This window comes from Primulina tabacum, chromosome 2, assembly GCF_025594145.1.
Source record: "Primulina tabacum isolate GXHZ01 chromosome 2, ASM2559414v2, whole genome shotgun sequence".
NCBI classification, from domain to species: domain Eukaryota; kingdom Viridiplantae; phylum Streptophyta; class Magnoliopsida; order Lamiales; family Gesneriaceae; genus Primulina; species Primulina tabacum.
In genome coordinates this window covers 4,269,008-4,284,884 of record NC_134551.1, presented here as the reverse complement: position 1 = coordinate 4,284,884, position 15,877 = coordinate 4,269,008, and the positions used below count along the sequence as shown (strand labels likewise).

The following is a 15,877-nucleotide window of genomic DNA, read 5'->3' as shown; positions in this document are numbered from 1 at the left end:
GATGGGAGTTATAAAGTGCATTTAAAATAGCAAAACTATCGCATTTTTTAAAGAATTTTTCCAATAAAATACAAAGATAATTTTGTAATTTCAAATGTACTTTGTAACCAAATTTGTAATTCTCATTGTGCATATATCATTTTCCTACTAAATTAGACTATACACCCAAAATAGCATTATCGTTGAATTGTGTTACATATTAATTAAAATTGGTGATCCAAATATAAACCTCATATTAGATATATTTCACTTCATATAACATACACTGCTACAAAAAAGCAAAACGAGCAACGGATTTTAAACTTATTTCCACTTTCATATAAGTAGATTCATCATTTAATGAAAAAAAAACGAAATTAGAATTTATTACTTTATTTTAAATTTATTCAGATCAAATATATTATTATTTATTCAATATATTTAACATCCTAATCAAATATTTTAAAAATAAAAATATTATCGATTAATTATATTATGATATTCTACTCCAGATTAAAGAATGACACTAAAATGCATTCCCGAGCATATAAATTCACAACTCGGCAAGTTTATTCTTTCAAGTGTTGAAGAAACCCGTCATTGTGTTGTAAGTATTCTCTCGTGTGATACAAGGATTTGAATGCCTTTCTCAATGTCAAGAGATCTTCCTGAGTTTTGATAAGCACGCACTAATCAACGATCCACCATCTCGAATTTCGCCTCTGCTGCTAGCTTCCTTTAACTTTTTCATCTGATCTTTAGTTTTCAAAGGTAGCAGCGGACTGGCTGTACCAGCGGACGTGTCCACAACTTGTCTAACCATTTCAAGAACTTCGCTCATTTTTGGCCGTGTTTTTGAATGTCTAGCCAAGCAACGGTTAGCCACGAGAGAGAGGTTGTGAGCGGATTTAAGGATTTGCTTCCCATCAAGTCTCGGATCCAATATATGCTTAAACTTCTTGGCATCTGATATGTATGGTTTCACCCATTCCAAGAGCTTCTGCTCACTTTTGGGACGGTTTCGATCCAGTGGGCGTCTGCCTGTAATGAGTTCGTATAGAAAGACACCATAGCTCCAAACATCAGTTTTTGACGTGAGGTGGCCAGTTCGTACGTATTCGGGAGCTGCATATCCCATGGTCCCAACAACCTGGTGATACATGATTTGTCATTAAGGAAGTTTTGAACTTGATAAAAATTCAATAGTAAGGCTTCTTCTCCGAAATTTTTTTATTTGATCCAACTCCGATAACAGAGACATAGACCGTCATTGGGCATACCGCAGTTGATACGTGAGTTAATCCCTCTGGAGGTCCCAAGCGAGCCAACCCAAAGTCCGATAGCTTAGAATTCCACTGCTCATCTAGGAGAATGTTCGATGATTTGAAATCTCTAAAGATGATCTGGATACACACGATACGTATATATATGAGTGAGATATCTTAACGAGACAACAGACAACAAAATCGAGAACTACGTAAACATAAATGACCTGAAAATCCATTTCCTCATGAAGATATGCTAAGCCTTTGGCAGCATCGAGGGCAATCCTCAGCCTCATAGTCCACGAAAGGGGTGTTGTTGATTTAATTGATAAATGGTCTTCCACGCTTCCATTAGGCATGTATTCATAAATCAGGAGCCGTTGGATTCCTCTTTCATCATCCTCAGCACAGTAGCCAATGAGCTTAACGAGGTTTGGATGCTCGACGACACCAAGAACATTAACTTCTGTCACCCATTCTTTGTGACCCTGTTAAGTAGTAGTGGTAAGTGCTTGTTCACATTATACACCAAGTTGGCCAAACATTTCGTATGACATGAAAATTTTCGATCCGATATAGCAGTTAACAAAATTCAATAGCATAGACATATAAACAACAAGAGGATCATCATTTTTCACTCGCTAAAAGTGATAACTGTAAGTAGTGATAAAGACAGCTTGAGTTTGACAGATTACATTTGAGGCAACCGTTGCTTCCCAACAACCACCATTCACAATATTCACATTCTAAGATAGAATCGATACTGGGATATACAGCACTGATATTGTCGATATAGAATAGATCAATAAAACTTCAAATTAAATTTACAAAAAGTGTATGAAAGAGAACAGACCTGCAACCCTCTTTTACCGAGTTGTTTTACAGCCACTGCATGTTTCTTGGCTGGATCTTCCGAGCTCTTCATAATGCCCTGATAAACCGACCCAAATCCACCCTCCCCAAGTTTGGAAGAGTGACTAAAACTTTTTGTCATTTGTTTCAGCTCTGGAAAAGTAAACACCCTGAGACTATTTGGTCTCTCGTACAAATTTGGTAAATGAGTATTGCCTCTAGACTTGGTGTTATGATTCGATTCACTGGTTGAATTAGGTCCAGATTCAGTTTGTTTCCTCTGTTCCTGATCGGTGAATGAGGACTGAACCGAATTCAGCCTTGGAGTCTGTGGTTCGTTATTTCTCCCTCTATTGAAGAACTGGCAGCACGTCATGTATTTATATGTTTGTAGCACCACTCCCTGAAAATTCAGGGAATAATTAATTAACCAGATGAAGGACACAACTTCAGAAACCAGACAGAATATCCGGCAACAGGCCACACGTTCAAAAGATTATATCAAATAACATGACAAGCAAAACAGAAATCAAACAGAAGTTCTGGTTAGCAAGATGGATCCAACAAGGGAAACAACTGGGATATTGCCCCTTTTTTTTCCAAATGAACACAAATGTCTCCAGGCCAAAAACCAAGTGCATCCCAAGCTCCATTAACCAAAACTAGCTGCACTAACTGCTGCACCAAGCATCCGTCGCATGTAAAAAGTGTAAAGGTGAACCCGCGACCACCGCTCGAAGCATTTCATTTCCTTTCTTGCGCGTGAATATAGAAACAGTGAACACTAAATCTTTTTATGGTAAAGTGCTTTTGAATCACCAAACAGAAATCCCAGTAAGGCCCATCCATAATTCTTCTAATTAAACTAATTGATCAAAACAAACCAGAAGAGGAGGGGGTGAATTACACATAAAATTTTCAGATTTTCGACAGTACCACCGTCTACAAGCTCGAAATCTACGAGAAAAAAAATAGCAACTCAAACATAATAATCAAGATTATGTCCTAAACTATGCAAAAAATCACGAGGAAAATCCAAGAACACCAAACTAAATTCTCAAGCACGTTTCTATAGAAGATTGTACCTTTTGTCCGTTATCCGATGATGTCCGGAACTAGGATTCTCGATGCCTTTAAAGCATGTAATACAGATTAGAAAAATCAACCATGAAAAAACGATCGCAGCAGAAGACTATGGCGGTCAGTGAAAATAAAATCCACGCTACAACTTGCTCAAAGTTTGTCTTTGACGGAGAAAAAACGGATACCGATCCCAAGAAATAAAAGTCAAAAAAAGCTACAGTCTTGTCACCACTAATATACTTTTTCCAGTCTCTGAGTCGTACAAATAGATGTCATATATCTATTTTAAATTAACAAAAAAAATTATGATACACATGATTTATTTGCGTCATCTATAAAAAAATATATTATTTTTTATGTTAAGAGTATTAATTTTTATTGTGAATATCGATAAGATTGATCTGTTTCACAGATAAAAATTCGTAAAAACGTTTAACAAAAACTTCCTCTTTGAATTGAGAAATCTTTGAATTGAGAAATCTTGTTCATAAAAATAACGTGCAATAATCAGTATGGCAACCCATCATAGGAACTTTTCAAAGAATCGATTCCTATATTTATTAATTAGGTTTCTATCATGTTGGATATGTCATATGATTATCGGGGCATCGAAGAATAAAATAAAAATAAATTGAATAGGGTTTGACATATCATTGCGGATTTACGAAGACGTTTTGAATTTTTATAAAGTTAATTAATAGTATTGGTGTGTTCACTTTTAATGTCAGTTTATATAACTATGCTTATTTATAAATTTGGAAGTACCAACATCCATCTATTCGCCCAAATCACTAGTAGCCAGCCTAGAATTGGTTTATTTAAGGAATAAGTTTCTTGTGAGATGGTCTCACGAATTTTTGTTTGTGAGACGGGTCAATCCTACATATATTCACAATAAAAAGTAATATTCTTAGCATAAAAAGTAATATTTTTTCATGGATGACCCGAATAAGATATTTGTCACACAAAATACGATCTGTGAGACCGTCTCACACAAGTTTTTGTCTTATTTAAATAACTTTTTTTAGGTAGGACTAATGGGTCAAGTCAAAATTGGCTAAAACCTAACCTCGGCAACGAGGGACAAAGGACTAGGATTGGTGCACATCATTGTCCTAATCAATCCTTTTAATTTCAAGCTGTTGGTTCCAAGAAATGAGACCGAGGGAAGCTATAATTGTCTAACTGAACTCGTGGAAAATACATATTTTTTTAAAATATCATAAATATAATTTAACATACTCCAAAGATAGATGATTTAATATTCTTGTCTTCGAATTTGTTTTTTCAGCATTTTGCGCGACTGGGTTTTTCCTTCCGAAGCCAACTCTTGTACGAGGATTGGGCGATTGGCTGAGTCAAATGATCTTGGTATAGAAAGAACATTTGAGAGGGCGCAGGTGGTTATCGACAGAACCTCTCCGACTATCAAATTAGTAAAACCAAAAACGCATGTTTAGGTCTTTAGGATAAACGAATATTTGATTTATGCACAAATTAAATTTTATCATAAATATGCCAGACATATTTACATATGTTGAAGATGTATTTTTTCTCCTTAATTCTTTATTGTGCATATCTTGATCTAATTTGTGCGTGTCTATATTTCTGCCGAGTCAATTTCACATTTGAGAGGGGACCCATCTTTGTAAACGCGTAAAACCATGGTCAAATGGAAAGCTTTTGTTAGGACCTGGATATGAAATAGTATCGAAAATATTGAGTCCCGATTCCCCCTTTTATTGGAATCTAGAATCAGAATAACCGATTCCAAAGCCCAAACCATCGAGATTAAAACTATTATCAAAGCTAGATCAGATTAATGGTAATAATTATATATAAAAACTTTTATGAAACGATTTCACGAATCAATTTTGTGAAACGAATCTTTTATTTGAATCATTTATAAAAAAATATATTAGTTTTTACGAAAAAAATATTATTTAATATTATAAATATAAACAAAATCAATCTGTCTCACAGGATACACTTATCCATGAAACCGTCAACAGTCAAGAGACTACTATAATTATATTTCTTGTTCAATGGTACAGTGTATATAATGAAAGCCGCCAGAAACACAAATTTATTACTATAACAAAAACAATACACTAGATCATTCGATAATGTTAAGCCACTTGCAGGTACAGATACAACCACAGAATATTAAATATGAATTCCCTCAAAAACAAATAGCGGTAAAGTAATGTTATTAAGCAAAATCTTACATGATTTTGAGGCAGTAAAATCCCTTGCAAACAAGAACTCATGCCTAATATAGGAATATTAGAAGATAATGATTTTCTCAATAATCAAAATTCAAAAAAGGATTGAGGGTGATCAAATGAAATTTCATTCAAAATCGGGCTTCTCTGGGTAAGTGCAACCGGACCTCTGGATGATCACATTTGCTGCATAACAGCCTGCTTTTACACAATCTGCTATGGGTTTCTCCAAAACCAATTGAGACAAAAATCCACCCACGAATGCATCCCCTACAATATTCACAAATGCAAATTAACACCAGTCTAATCTCATGCAACACGGGGTGGACCCAGAATTTCATATTCGGGGGTGACTTGCAGTTTTAAAGATTTTAAAAAACTATACATAAAATCCTAAAAAAAATTAGATTGCCCCCTCATTCTGGCTGTATGCACCCTATTTGCACCACATGGATCTACAAGTTCTGGCATATTGATCAGATGTTTGCACTAACATCTCCAATCAGTGAGATATTATCAAGAGTTGATTCGTATTGAGATAACAAAAGGTCATTGGAGTAGCAGCTAACTGGCAGTCTGATTTGAGAATCATCTTTGAAGGCAGGATGGACTCCTCAAAGTTTGAGAAATTTCCAAGACAACTCTAATACGTTGTTACCATGGTCTTAGACCTTAGTAAATCACCTTTTAAACCTTTAACTATGCTTTGATTGTAAAAACTGAATTTTTTTTATATAAAAAAAACTGAATTTTTAGTTACTTTTTCGAATTAGATGCTCTTAAAAATAGGAAATCACACACCTGCACCATTGGTATCAATGAGTTTCTCTTTAGGCAGCAAAATTACAGGGTACAACTTCACCTTCCCATCCTCTGCAACCACAACTGGATCTGCACCTTGTGTGATAGCAGTAATTCTTTTGTGTGTTCCAGATGCCTTCGGCAGCTGGGAAATTTTCAAAGCTATTTCCTCAACGTTCTCCGTCTGTTAGTCCACGCTCAACATGCATAAGTCCATAGTATTAAAACTCATCACCAAATCTGGTGCAATTGAATGAATCGTTACCTCCCAGCCATGAACTTTAGAGAGAGCTCTTGCTTCTGTTTCATTTCCAAAAAGGAAGTCCACATATCTGAAAGCCAAATAATAGCAGGCCCTCAATCAATGTCTCTTCTTCTTAATAAACTATGTTGTTAAGAAATTGAGTAAATTAGCCTTACGGGAATACTTTGTCTTGAACGTCCTTGAAGAACTCGCAGATAAATGGAGCAGAAAGGTTCGTCGCAAAAACCTACACGTGCATGAACTTTGAGAAGATTGGTGCCTTCATATTGGTGCTGTTAATTATGCAATAGCATTAGGTGAGCAAAAAACTAATTATCCAACTTCTAACCTTGTTTTTAGCAGCTGCGTGCTCAGCAACAAGTAAGATAGACTCAGGGGAAACAGTGAAAAAAAATCCAGCAATATAGAAGAACTTGGCCTTTTCCACTGTTGAAAGATTAGAAGAGTACATATATGTCATGATATGGAAAGTGTAACATGGGCCAAATAGTACTCATTATGCAACACATACCCAAGGCCCAGCTTTCTGGTCTCTTCAAATGATCAACTTTGTAGCAATTTGCAGCTGACAAATTGGCAACAAGTGATCTGCAATACATTAACCATGATTTGTTAGCCCAATACATTCATCAACTTGAGCAATACGTGAAAGCTTGATACAATTAGGAGTATACAATTAGGGGAGGTTCTGAGAAAAGGATCCGCATGGGAATGAGCGCAGAGGGAAATACAAGATGGGACAGGAGAAATGGACAGATGGGGGAAGTGAAGGAGGAGAGGGCAGGTCGCCACCCAAATGAGTGCAGGATGGGGATGAAGGGGATGGAAGAGGGGGGCTCACAACAACTGGAATTACAGGGAAATTATGGGAGATGGAAAGAGAAGCTTTGCTGAAGAATAAATATGCAGTTCTAGGAAATGTATATTGCAAGGTATAATTTATTGTATTTGAGCTGTCGGCGGTCAACAAGTAATTTCGGCATAATTGTAACTAATTTAGAAGTAGAAAAGTAATATAGCTAAGACAATTGATTGGTGTAATATATAGTGCCTATCCCCTTCTCTTTTTTATATGAGCACAAAGTGACACTCAAATGAAATATATTTAGTACATTGTAGAACTTTCGGAATTTTATTTTGTCAATGAAACACAAACATTATATAAACCAAGAAATATCTCAACAAAAATAAAGAGAAGAGGAACTAAGATCTCAAATATATAAATATATAGAAGATCAACCTTTCACCACCAAGCACACACACACCACAAGTACCAGTCGCAGATTCATCTTCATGATAATGAACCTAAAACAAACATATGTGTTAACACTAATTAGTTTTTACAAAAATGATGATAGTAATTAAAAGGCCAAAAAAAAAAAACAAAATGCTAACATTGACACCCGCTAGTTTTGCATTGGCCTTCATTTCCTCACCAAATTTATCCTTTCCAATGGTTCCCATGTAACTGGTTGCACCAGGAATTTGAAGCATCCACTGCATGAAAATTTAAAAATATCAGCTAGTGACAACTCGAATTGCCAAATAGACAATGATTTTCAAGCCATAAACAGCAATGTCAAGGACCTGGGCAACTCTAATTGAATTTTGGGTAGCCCCTGCATTGCAAAATCATTAGTATTTAGTATCACAATTCACAAATATAAGCTAGTAATATCCAACAAAGTGGGCCAAGATATCAATTCGAAAATTCTTGGTCTTCACCAAAAAAAATTAGCAAAAACTTGTATGAGACGGTCTCACGGGTCGTACTTTGTGAGACGAATCTCTTATTTGGGGCATCCATGAAAAAGTATTAATTTTTATGCTAAGAATATTACTTTTTATTGTGAATATCGGTAGAGTTTACCCGTCTCACAAATAAAGATTCATGAGACCGTACCTACTCAAGAAAATTTACCTCCAGCAATGTACTCCACTTTGTACTTAGATGCCATTTCATCATACCTGATAAGCACATTGACAAGTGATTATTTCCATACCTGATGAAATAAACAGAATGAAAACCTTGCAAGCTATTTGCAAGCTATTCTAACCTATACTCAGACGTATGATTTGTTAATACCAATTATGTTGGTCCTTTCTCAAATAAATATAGATTTATAGCTCTCATTCCGGCACAATCTTGACAAGAAAACGAATCCCTAAACCAGGAATTTGAATAATAGCATTCAAAGTACTTACATAGGCAAGTGCTTTTCCTCCGCAATAATTGCATTGTTCAATTTAATATCGTATCTGCAAAGAAACCAATTCATCTTCAACGGGTACCAAAAAGCCCGATCTCATAATTTCAACTTAACGCATTGAATCATGAATAGAAAATATCAGATCTACGCGATAAAGATGATAAAAAATGCAATCCAGCAACAACAACGCATGCAAGCATAGACATTATACAAGCAGATTTCCACATGCACATGTGAAAGTTCATAAAAATGCAACATTAACAACATAATCACATATCCAAGAGATAAAAAGAAAAATGTGAAAAACTAAACGAATTACAAAGCCGCAGCAGATATACAAGCAAGCAAATTTATTATACAAGACAATCACGCAGATCTGTGAAATAGCCAACCAAAAAATGATAGAAACATATATGAAACCCCAGATCTCAAGCTCAAACAAGCATATGAATCAAAACTAAAACAAATGCACGCAAAAAAAAGAGACAAAATCAGGAAATTACCTGTCCAAGAATTCCTGATCCACCACGGCGGAGATATCCAAAAGCGGATTCCCCATTCCCAATAGGATTCCTTCGTGCTCCATTTCTACTCTTTGCGGTTAATGGAAATGCGCCTGATTTTTGGATTTGTCAGAACGAATATGAACGAAAGGCGTGGGGCTGGTGTGCGAAGGTTGAAACATATATATATATATACACCAGTGAAAAAAATATTTTTAACATTTTTTTATAGAATCGGTAAATTATTTATTCAAATATAAAAAAATGTATACCTATATTAGAATATGTGTAGATTACTAGATCCGCAGTCATTTTGGAAATTTGGGGGATGGTGCGTGAATTATGCAAGGTGGGCACAGATTCTCTGTAACTGAGATTTCATTTCGGTTCACAAATACAATTAATTAAGCCTACATTGCGAATGATTTAAACAGTGGGTGCGTGAGAAATTTGATGCACCGAATGTAGCGTAAACTTTCCCATTTGATTCCGTCGGCTGGTAGGCAGGCAGGCACTAGGCTTATATCAATTTTCTCGGTAGGTTAGGCCAATGCGGGTGAATCAATTTTCTTTTTACCCATAATTGAATTTAGAATTCCATCTTATTTCAAATTTGAGATTTTATTATTAGTTATGAATGATCTACAATTGAACATTATTTTAATATATTTAATTTAATATTATTTTTTACTTATTTCTGAATTAGTTGACGATCACGTAAAATTTATCAAATCAAAAAAATCTAAAATTGAAACATACAAACATAAATTTTTTTTTTCTCATTATAAGTTATATTTATTTGATTTTCGAAAAGTGTAAAAAAAAAAAAAAATTTAAAGCATAATAAATCAATCAGCCTGAATAATTTAGCTAACCAATTTGTCAAATTCATATACTTGGTGTAAGTTAGTTAATTAATCAATACTCTGTACTATTTCGTTAAGTTTGAGTCACTTAGAGTAATTAACTTTGGTGTCATGGTCTGTTTTAATAACTATATATATTAATAAAATGTTAAAATTTTAATGTAAGTTATATGTAGTTCAGCGGATAGAGTAAGTGTTTTCTGGAGTTCAGATTAAAGATTCAATTCTTATTGAGCTCATTTTTTTATTTTTTTATTTTTCAATTTACTTTTTTAATTTATATATCAAAATTACAATATAATCCCTCACTATTTCTTATAATTATATTTTGATCCTCGTTTAAATATAAATCAAATAAATTATAAAAAATATTATACAAGCGTGCGTCGGTACACTAGTGTAATATGATGTCTCCGTCATTCACCAACCACATACATTATTATATTTTTAACATGTTTCATGATGGATTTTATTATCTTATTTTTCATTAATATTATATATCTTTGATTTTTTGGAAATTTTGTTTCTTTTACACTCTAAGAATTACATGTCATATAACTTATATTGTTGAATACATTAAAATGTAATAATATATAAAGATATTTTACAAATAGAAAATTAATTTAAAATTCAAAACTTCTGCTTCATATGCTATATATGAAAAGTAGTTCTCCGTCATTATCATATAAACTAATTGGAAATAATTTATAGGGCCTTATTTTAAAATCATGTAGTTGCCAAATTATCAAAACAGACTCTTGTGATGTATATTATTCTATTCAAAAAGTGATACTGGTGGAAGATAGTTTCTGCAAATAACGATATGTAATTCATATCGAAAGCAACAAGAAGAAGAAATGACCTTTTGTCGGAAAAACCAAATGTACATATGCTGAAACACAGCTCAGAGATGATCACAGATTGCGTTGGTGAACTCTGTTGTTTTAGATTTACCACCGAGATCACCTGTTCGGTACTTCCCTTCAGCAATGGTCTTCAAAACAGCATCCTGGATTTGATCAGCTTTATTATGGAGATCCAGATGCCTCAACATTGTGACGGAACTCAAAAGCAAAGCTGTTGGATTTGCCAAATTCTGCATTATTTTTAGAATAATTAAAATGTAGAGCACAGACATTGTCGCTTTGAAAGAAAATTTTTAAAAAAAATCCACCAAGTATCCCCCTCAGCTTCCCAGAAATTTTTATTCATTTATGCTCAAACTCAGAGATTAATTTATCAGAACACATGCTCTGAAATCAACTATAGAGCAGTCTAAACATATATGGCTACTAAGATGATCATGCGGATCACACATTAAAGAGATCTCAATCTTTATCACAAGACCCTGCTTCCAGCATACTACCAATAAACTTGCTTAAGCAATTTTTTGTTCTAGGTCATTAATGCTACAAGAACTCCGTAAAATTTGACATCAAGCAAGTGTTTTTCTTCCTGATTCAACATAGACAAAAATATCATAACACTTGCTCACACAGAAGGCCAGTCCAAAACACTGCACCTAGATGAATAGCACCCAGGTTAAGGGTAGATTCGAACACATATGAACTCAATACTTAAACCTCCCCAAGATGAGTTCTTGCCCACTATAACTGCCACATAATCTCCAAAAGCACATCCATGTACAGGCATATATATCTAACCAACAGATTTGACAATATTAGTTCACAAAGATGATTGTATTTTCCAAATGGTTTTACGACACCTGGCCCCAGTAAATGGACTTAACATGTAGTCACAAAGTACCAAACACTTCGCAAGACGGATATACACCCAGTGAAACATCAAAATGGCAATTGAAAACATAATGACAAGGTAATGCGTAATGCTTCCATCTCTCGGGAACATATTATCACGCCAATCAAGTATGTGCAAGTGAGATTATGTATAGTACCAGAAACTATTTCATATCATTTTTTGCTTCATAACACAAGTTCCTAAAATGTACCATTGGATGCTTTTATAAATCCATTCATTTTTACACAAATATTATGATATGGACAGGTATTGCAATCAGCTCTTGATAGACTCATTCACATTCTAAGTCTGCCCCTAAAGACATCTAGACAAGCTCTCTAGGCTAATAGCACGCCTGGGGTTATCTATGATAGCATTCTATTATGCTCTAGTCCCATGTTGCAAGGGTCCATGCAAGCGACACCAGACAAAATGATTTCTATTAGCAACTAATTTGTGTCCGTTTATAGTTTATGAAAATGTCAAACACAAGCTGGCATAAGAATCCAGAAGAATCCACTGCCAGTCCTCCTAAACAGATTCATATTGCCTCCAACAGGCTAATAGCACTCCTGGGGTCATCTATGGTAACATTTTATATGCCCCTAGGCCCATGACATGAGGGTCCATGCCATCGTGACCAGACAAAATGATTTCTCCTAGCAACTAGTTTGTGTCCGTCTTAACTTCATGAAAATGTCTAACACAATCTGGAAGAAGAATCCATTACACATCCTCCTAAACAGATCAATATCGCCTCCAACACTACAATATGCTCACTAACTAAATAAGACGGCAATAATTAGGAAATTGGCTCATATGTACACAGAAACAACTGGCTTACACAACCTTGCAGAATCAAACGAACATAATGAGTTGCTTTGGTACAAACCTTTCCAGCGATATCAGGTGCAGAACCATGTACGGCTTCAGCAAGTGCAATACCTCCCTCACCAATATTACAACTGTCGAGGACCAAGTCAGGTAAAAATATTCACGATGAATATTCTACAAATGTCAGATATTGCATATACCTGGGGGTTAAGCCTAAGCCTCCAATTAACCCAGCACAGAGATCGCTGATTATGTCACCATAAAGATTAGGCATCACTAGAACATCGAAAGAGGCTGGATTCTTCACAAGCTGTCATCAGGAAAAGAAAATAATTAAGAAAAACATTTAAAAAAGTAAATTCACCACACATTATATTTTTTTCGAAGAGCAAACTAATGGGTTCGGACAAATTTTTATGTCATCTCGGTTGGAATTGTTTCCAAAGTAATCCAAAAGTTTTTCCCCAACTTTTTCAGGGGCTCAAGTTTGCACCAACATAGAATCCTTAATATACAATCCTTCATACCATCATACAACAATTGTCAATCACAACTTCTTCATACACCATGTCAGGGTACTTCTCTGCAATCTCTCTACAACACTGCAATATAGAGAAAAAAATTTACTAAGTGAAAAATGGTCAAACAAATAGAATATTTTGCATATATATATGAAGGCAGACCTTAAGGAAAAGACCGTCAGTTTTCTGCATGATGTTGGCTTTGTGTATCGCAGACACTCTCTTTCGTCCGTGGGTCTGGGCATAGTGAAAAGCATACTCTGCAACTCTCAAACTTGCTTGGCGTGTAATGATCTTAAGACTTTCAACAACACCCCTCACCACCTAGATTGAATTGAAATGAGCAGGATCAACGCCAAAAGTACATAAGCATTCTATTGAAATATTATGCATGCACTGTGTGTGGCTTACTTGATGTTCAAGTCCACTATATTCTCCTTCTGTGTTTTCACGAATAGTTATGAGATCTACATCATCATACTTAGTCTTGTATCCAGGTAGACTGTAACAAGGTCTCACATTGGCATATAGATTAAGCTCTTTTCTAAGGGTAAGATTAAGAGACCGATGACCTTTTCCAATGGGTGTCGCCATAGGTCCTTTTAAACCAACTTTATTTGTTCTCACAGATTCAAGACTTTCCCATGTCAGGAAACTCTGAGTTCTTGGATCTACATCCTTCCCCACAAAGTGTTCTTCCCATTCAATTGGCACATCAGCAACTTTAAATACCTGAAATTTAATCGGATATTTAGTAGAACTAGTAATAGACACGTGCATTGCATGTGAGTACACATAATCTATTTATAATTTGTGGATCATATTAGTTATAACTTATAAGTTCCTTAAACTAAAATCCACCTCCTTATCATTTAATGAAACAAAATAACAAATATTAAATAGTTTGAAGCAAATAAATTATTTGAAATCAAAATCTCAACTTTGTCCTTTTATTCAAACTTTTAGGTATGATAGCCAGATCTCCATGGCATTCAAGATCACAAAATCAAGACAATAAAGAAAGCACTATAGCATTCATCTCTCTGGGTCTATTTACTGCATCACTCTTGCAAATTCTCATGTTAACTCAATATATATATTTTAAGAGAGCTTATTCATGGAGCAACATTTCACTTATTAGTCGATTAACCTCATAGAATTCTCTTTGATTATGTTCAGGATAACAAAAGATGTGAATCTGAATGTTGCTCTCCATTTTGATTCGAACCCCCCCAAAACCATATATTAGAAGAACGCCCATCTATCATTATTGGGCCAGTCATAACCTCTTGTTGTACTAGTCATGCGTTTCACACATTTTCAGCAAATGACATGGTGCTATCAAATGAATCAATCCATAGTCATAATCAGTGGACATGGTTTTGAATGAAGAATGTAAACTAGGGGATATAATAATTCAAGTGTAAACTAGGGGATTTAATGATTTAAGTGTAAACTAGGGGATTTAATAATCTAAGTCAATAAGATTTACTATTTAGCACTAGAATCTAGCTAGCCACAAAATACAGAAGCAAGTGAACGTATATTAAAGTAAAATGAATCCTCTCCCTCCTTCCAGAAGCCAAATCACATTCTTTTCGCTGTTCACGTCAACTAACCAAAAGCACCAAAAAAAAAAAAAAAAAAAGATACTGCAAAAGTTTCATGCTATGTTACCTGTTTGACGGATTCAGCGATCTCAGGGCCGATGCCATCACCAGGGAAGAGAGTGGCGCGGATCAGATTGGAGTCCGATGAAAAATTCCGATCGAGCAAGTTCCGGTTGGAGGAGAAGATTCCACTGGCTCGGCTTCGAGCGAGTCGTCTAAAGATTTGAGATGCCATTTGCAGCCGCTGACCACAGTTTGTCGAACCACCTCAGTGAAAACTCGAAAAAGAAGAAATCGTAATTGTTTTTTTATTTTTTTCCAAAAAAATTAAGGTTTCCCTATTTTGTCGTAGAAAATAACCAAGTACACGATGCACGTGTTATGTTCATTTTATTTATATTTAAAGGAAAATCAAAATATAATTATACAAAATAATAAAAAATCATATTGTCATTTTAATATATCAATTAAAAAATAAATAAGAAAAAAAACAACTTGATGCTTACAAAATAAAACTCTATGCATTAAACCACATGTGATTTACATTAAATTTTTAACATTTTATTAATATATATATAATTATTAAAATAGATCATGATACCAAAAATTAGTTACTCTAGCTGTCTATAATAATAGATAGATATAGATAACAGTCTCTGACAGTAGGGTGGGATAACAGTCTGTAGACTATGTAATGTACTCCATCCGAGCGACTATTATGACTAACCCGACTAGTCGGATCGCGGTTTGGTATGCACCGATTTTAAATTTAATTTTTAACCAAATTATTTATTAGCTTTTACGTGAATACCAAAATAACTCAACTAATTTTCTGATATACCCGAATATTTGCATCCGATCGGCTTGGGTCCCGATAGGAGTGTCAAAATACGACACGACCCGTCAACCCGACACGACCCAACACGAAAAAAATCAGGTTCGGTTTGGGGTTTTTCGAGTTCGAGTTGGGTTGATTCGGGTTAGTGCCATATTAGGCGGGTTTCGGGTTGAGTCGGGTTGGGTCAGGTTGGACCGCAAATTTTTTTTGTGAACATATTACCTATATTTTTATATATTGTATGTTTGAACAAAATTTATTGTATAT

General features: G+C 34.8%; 3 protein-coding genes across 3 annotated transcripts; all 3 read right to left on the bottom strand.

Annotated features, from left to right (window-relative positions):
* Positions 1 to 506: 506 nt before the first annotated feature.
* Positions 507 to 3,406, bottom strand: LOC142526620 (serine/threonine-protein kinase PCRK1-like). Its single transcript, XM_075631131.1, has 5 exons — positions 3,182 to 3,406; positions 2,098 to 2,499; positions 1,472 to 1,732; positions 1,260 to 1,382; positions 507 to 1,129 (listed from the first exon to the last, which is right to left on the bottom strand). The coding sequence occupies exons 2-5, from the start codon at positions 2,470 to 2,472 to the stop codon at positions 635 to 637; spliced, it is 1,254 nt and encodes a 417-aa protein (XP_075487246.1). The 5' UTR covers positions 2,473 to 2,499; positions 3,182 to 3,406; the 3' UTR covers positions 507 to 634.
* A 1,836-nt stretch (positions 3,407 to 5,242) lies between these two features.
* On the bottom strand, positions 5,243 to 9,393 carry LOC142526613 (adenosine kinase 2-like). Its single transcript, XM_075631117.1, has 12 exons — positions 9,184 to 9,393; positions 8,676 to 8,729; positions 8,392 to 8,438; positions 8,058 to 8,089; positions 7,866 to 7,967; positions 7,711 to 7,775; positions 6,982 to 7,058; positions 6,799 to 6,896; positions 6,626 to 6,696; positions 6,471 to 6,537; positions 6,206 to 6,389; positions 5,243 to 5,674 (listed from the first exon to the last, which is right to left on the bottom strand). The coding sequence occupies exons 1-12, from the start codon at positions 9,264 to 9,266 to the stop codon at positions 5,532 to 5,534; spliced, it is 1,023 nt and encodes a 340-aa protein (XP_075487232.1). The 5' UTR covers positions 9,267 to 9,393; the 3' UTR covers positions 5,243 to 5,531.
* A 1,375-nt stretch (positions 9,394 to 10,768) lies between these two features.
* LOC142526604 (3-isopropylmalate dehydrogenase, chloroplastic-like) lies at positions 10,769 to 15,091 on the bottom strand. The gene is made up of 7 exons (XM_075631106.1): positions 14,840 to 15,091; positions 13,574 to 13,894; positions 13,325 to 13,486; positions 13,169 to 13,243; positions 12,842 to 12,951; positions 12,700 to 12,772; positions 10,769 to 11,145 (listed from the first exon to the last, which is right to left on the bottom strand). The coding sequence occupies exons 1-7, from the start codon at positions 15,005 to 15,007 to the stop codon at positions 10,954 to 10,956; spliced, it is 1,101 nt and encodes a 366-aa protein (XP_075487221.1). The 5' UTR covers positions 15,008 to 15,091; the 3' UTR covers positions 10,769 to 10,953.
* Between the last annotated feature and the right edge of the window lie 786 nt (positions 15,092 to 15,877).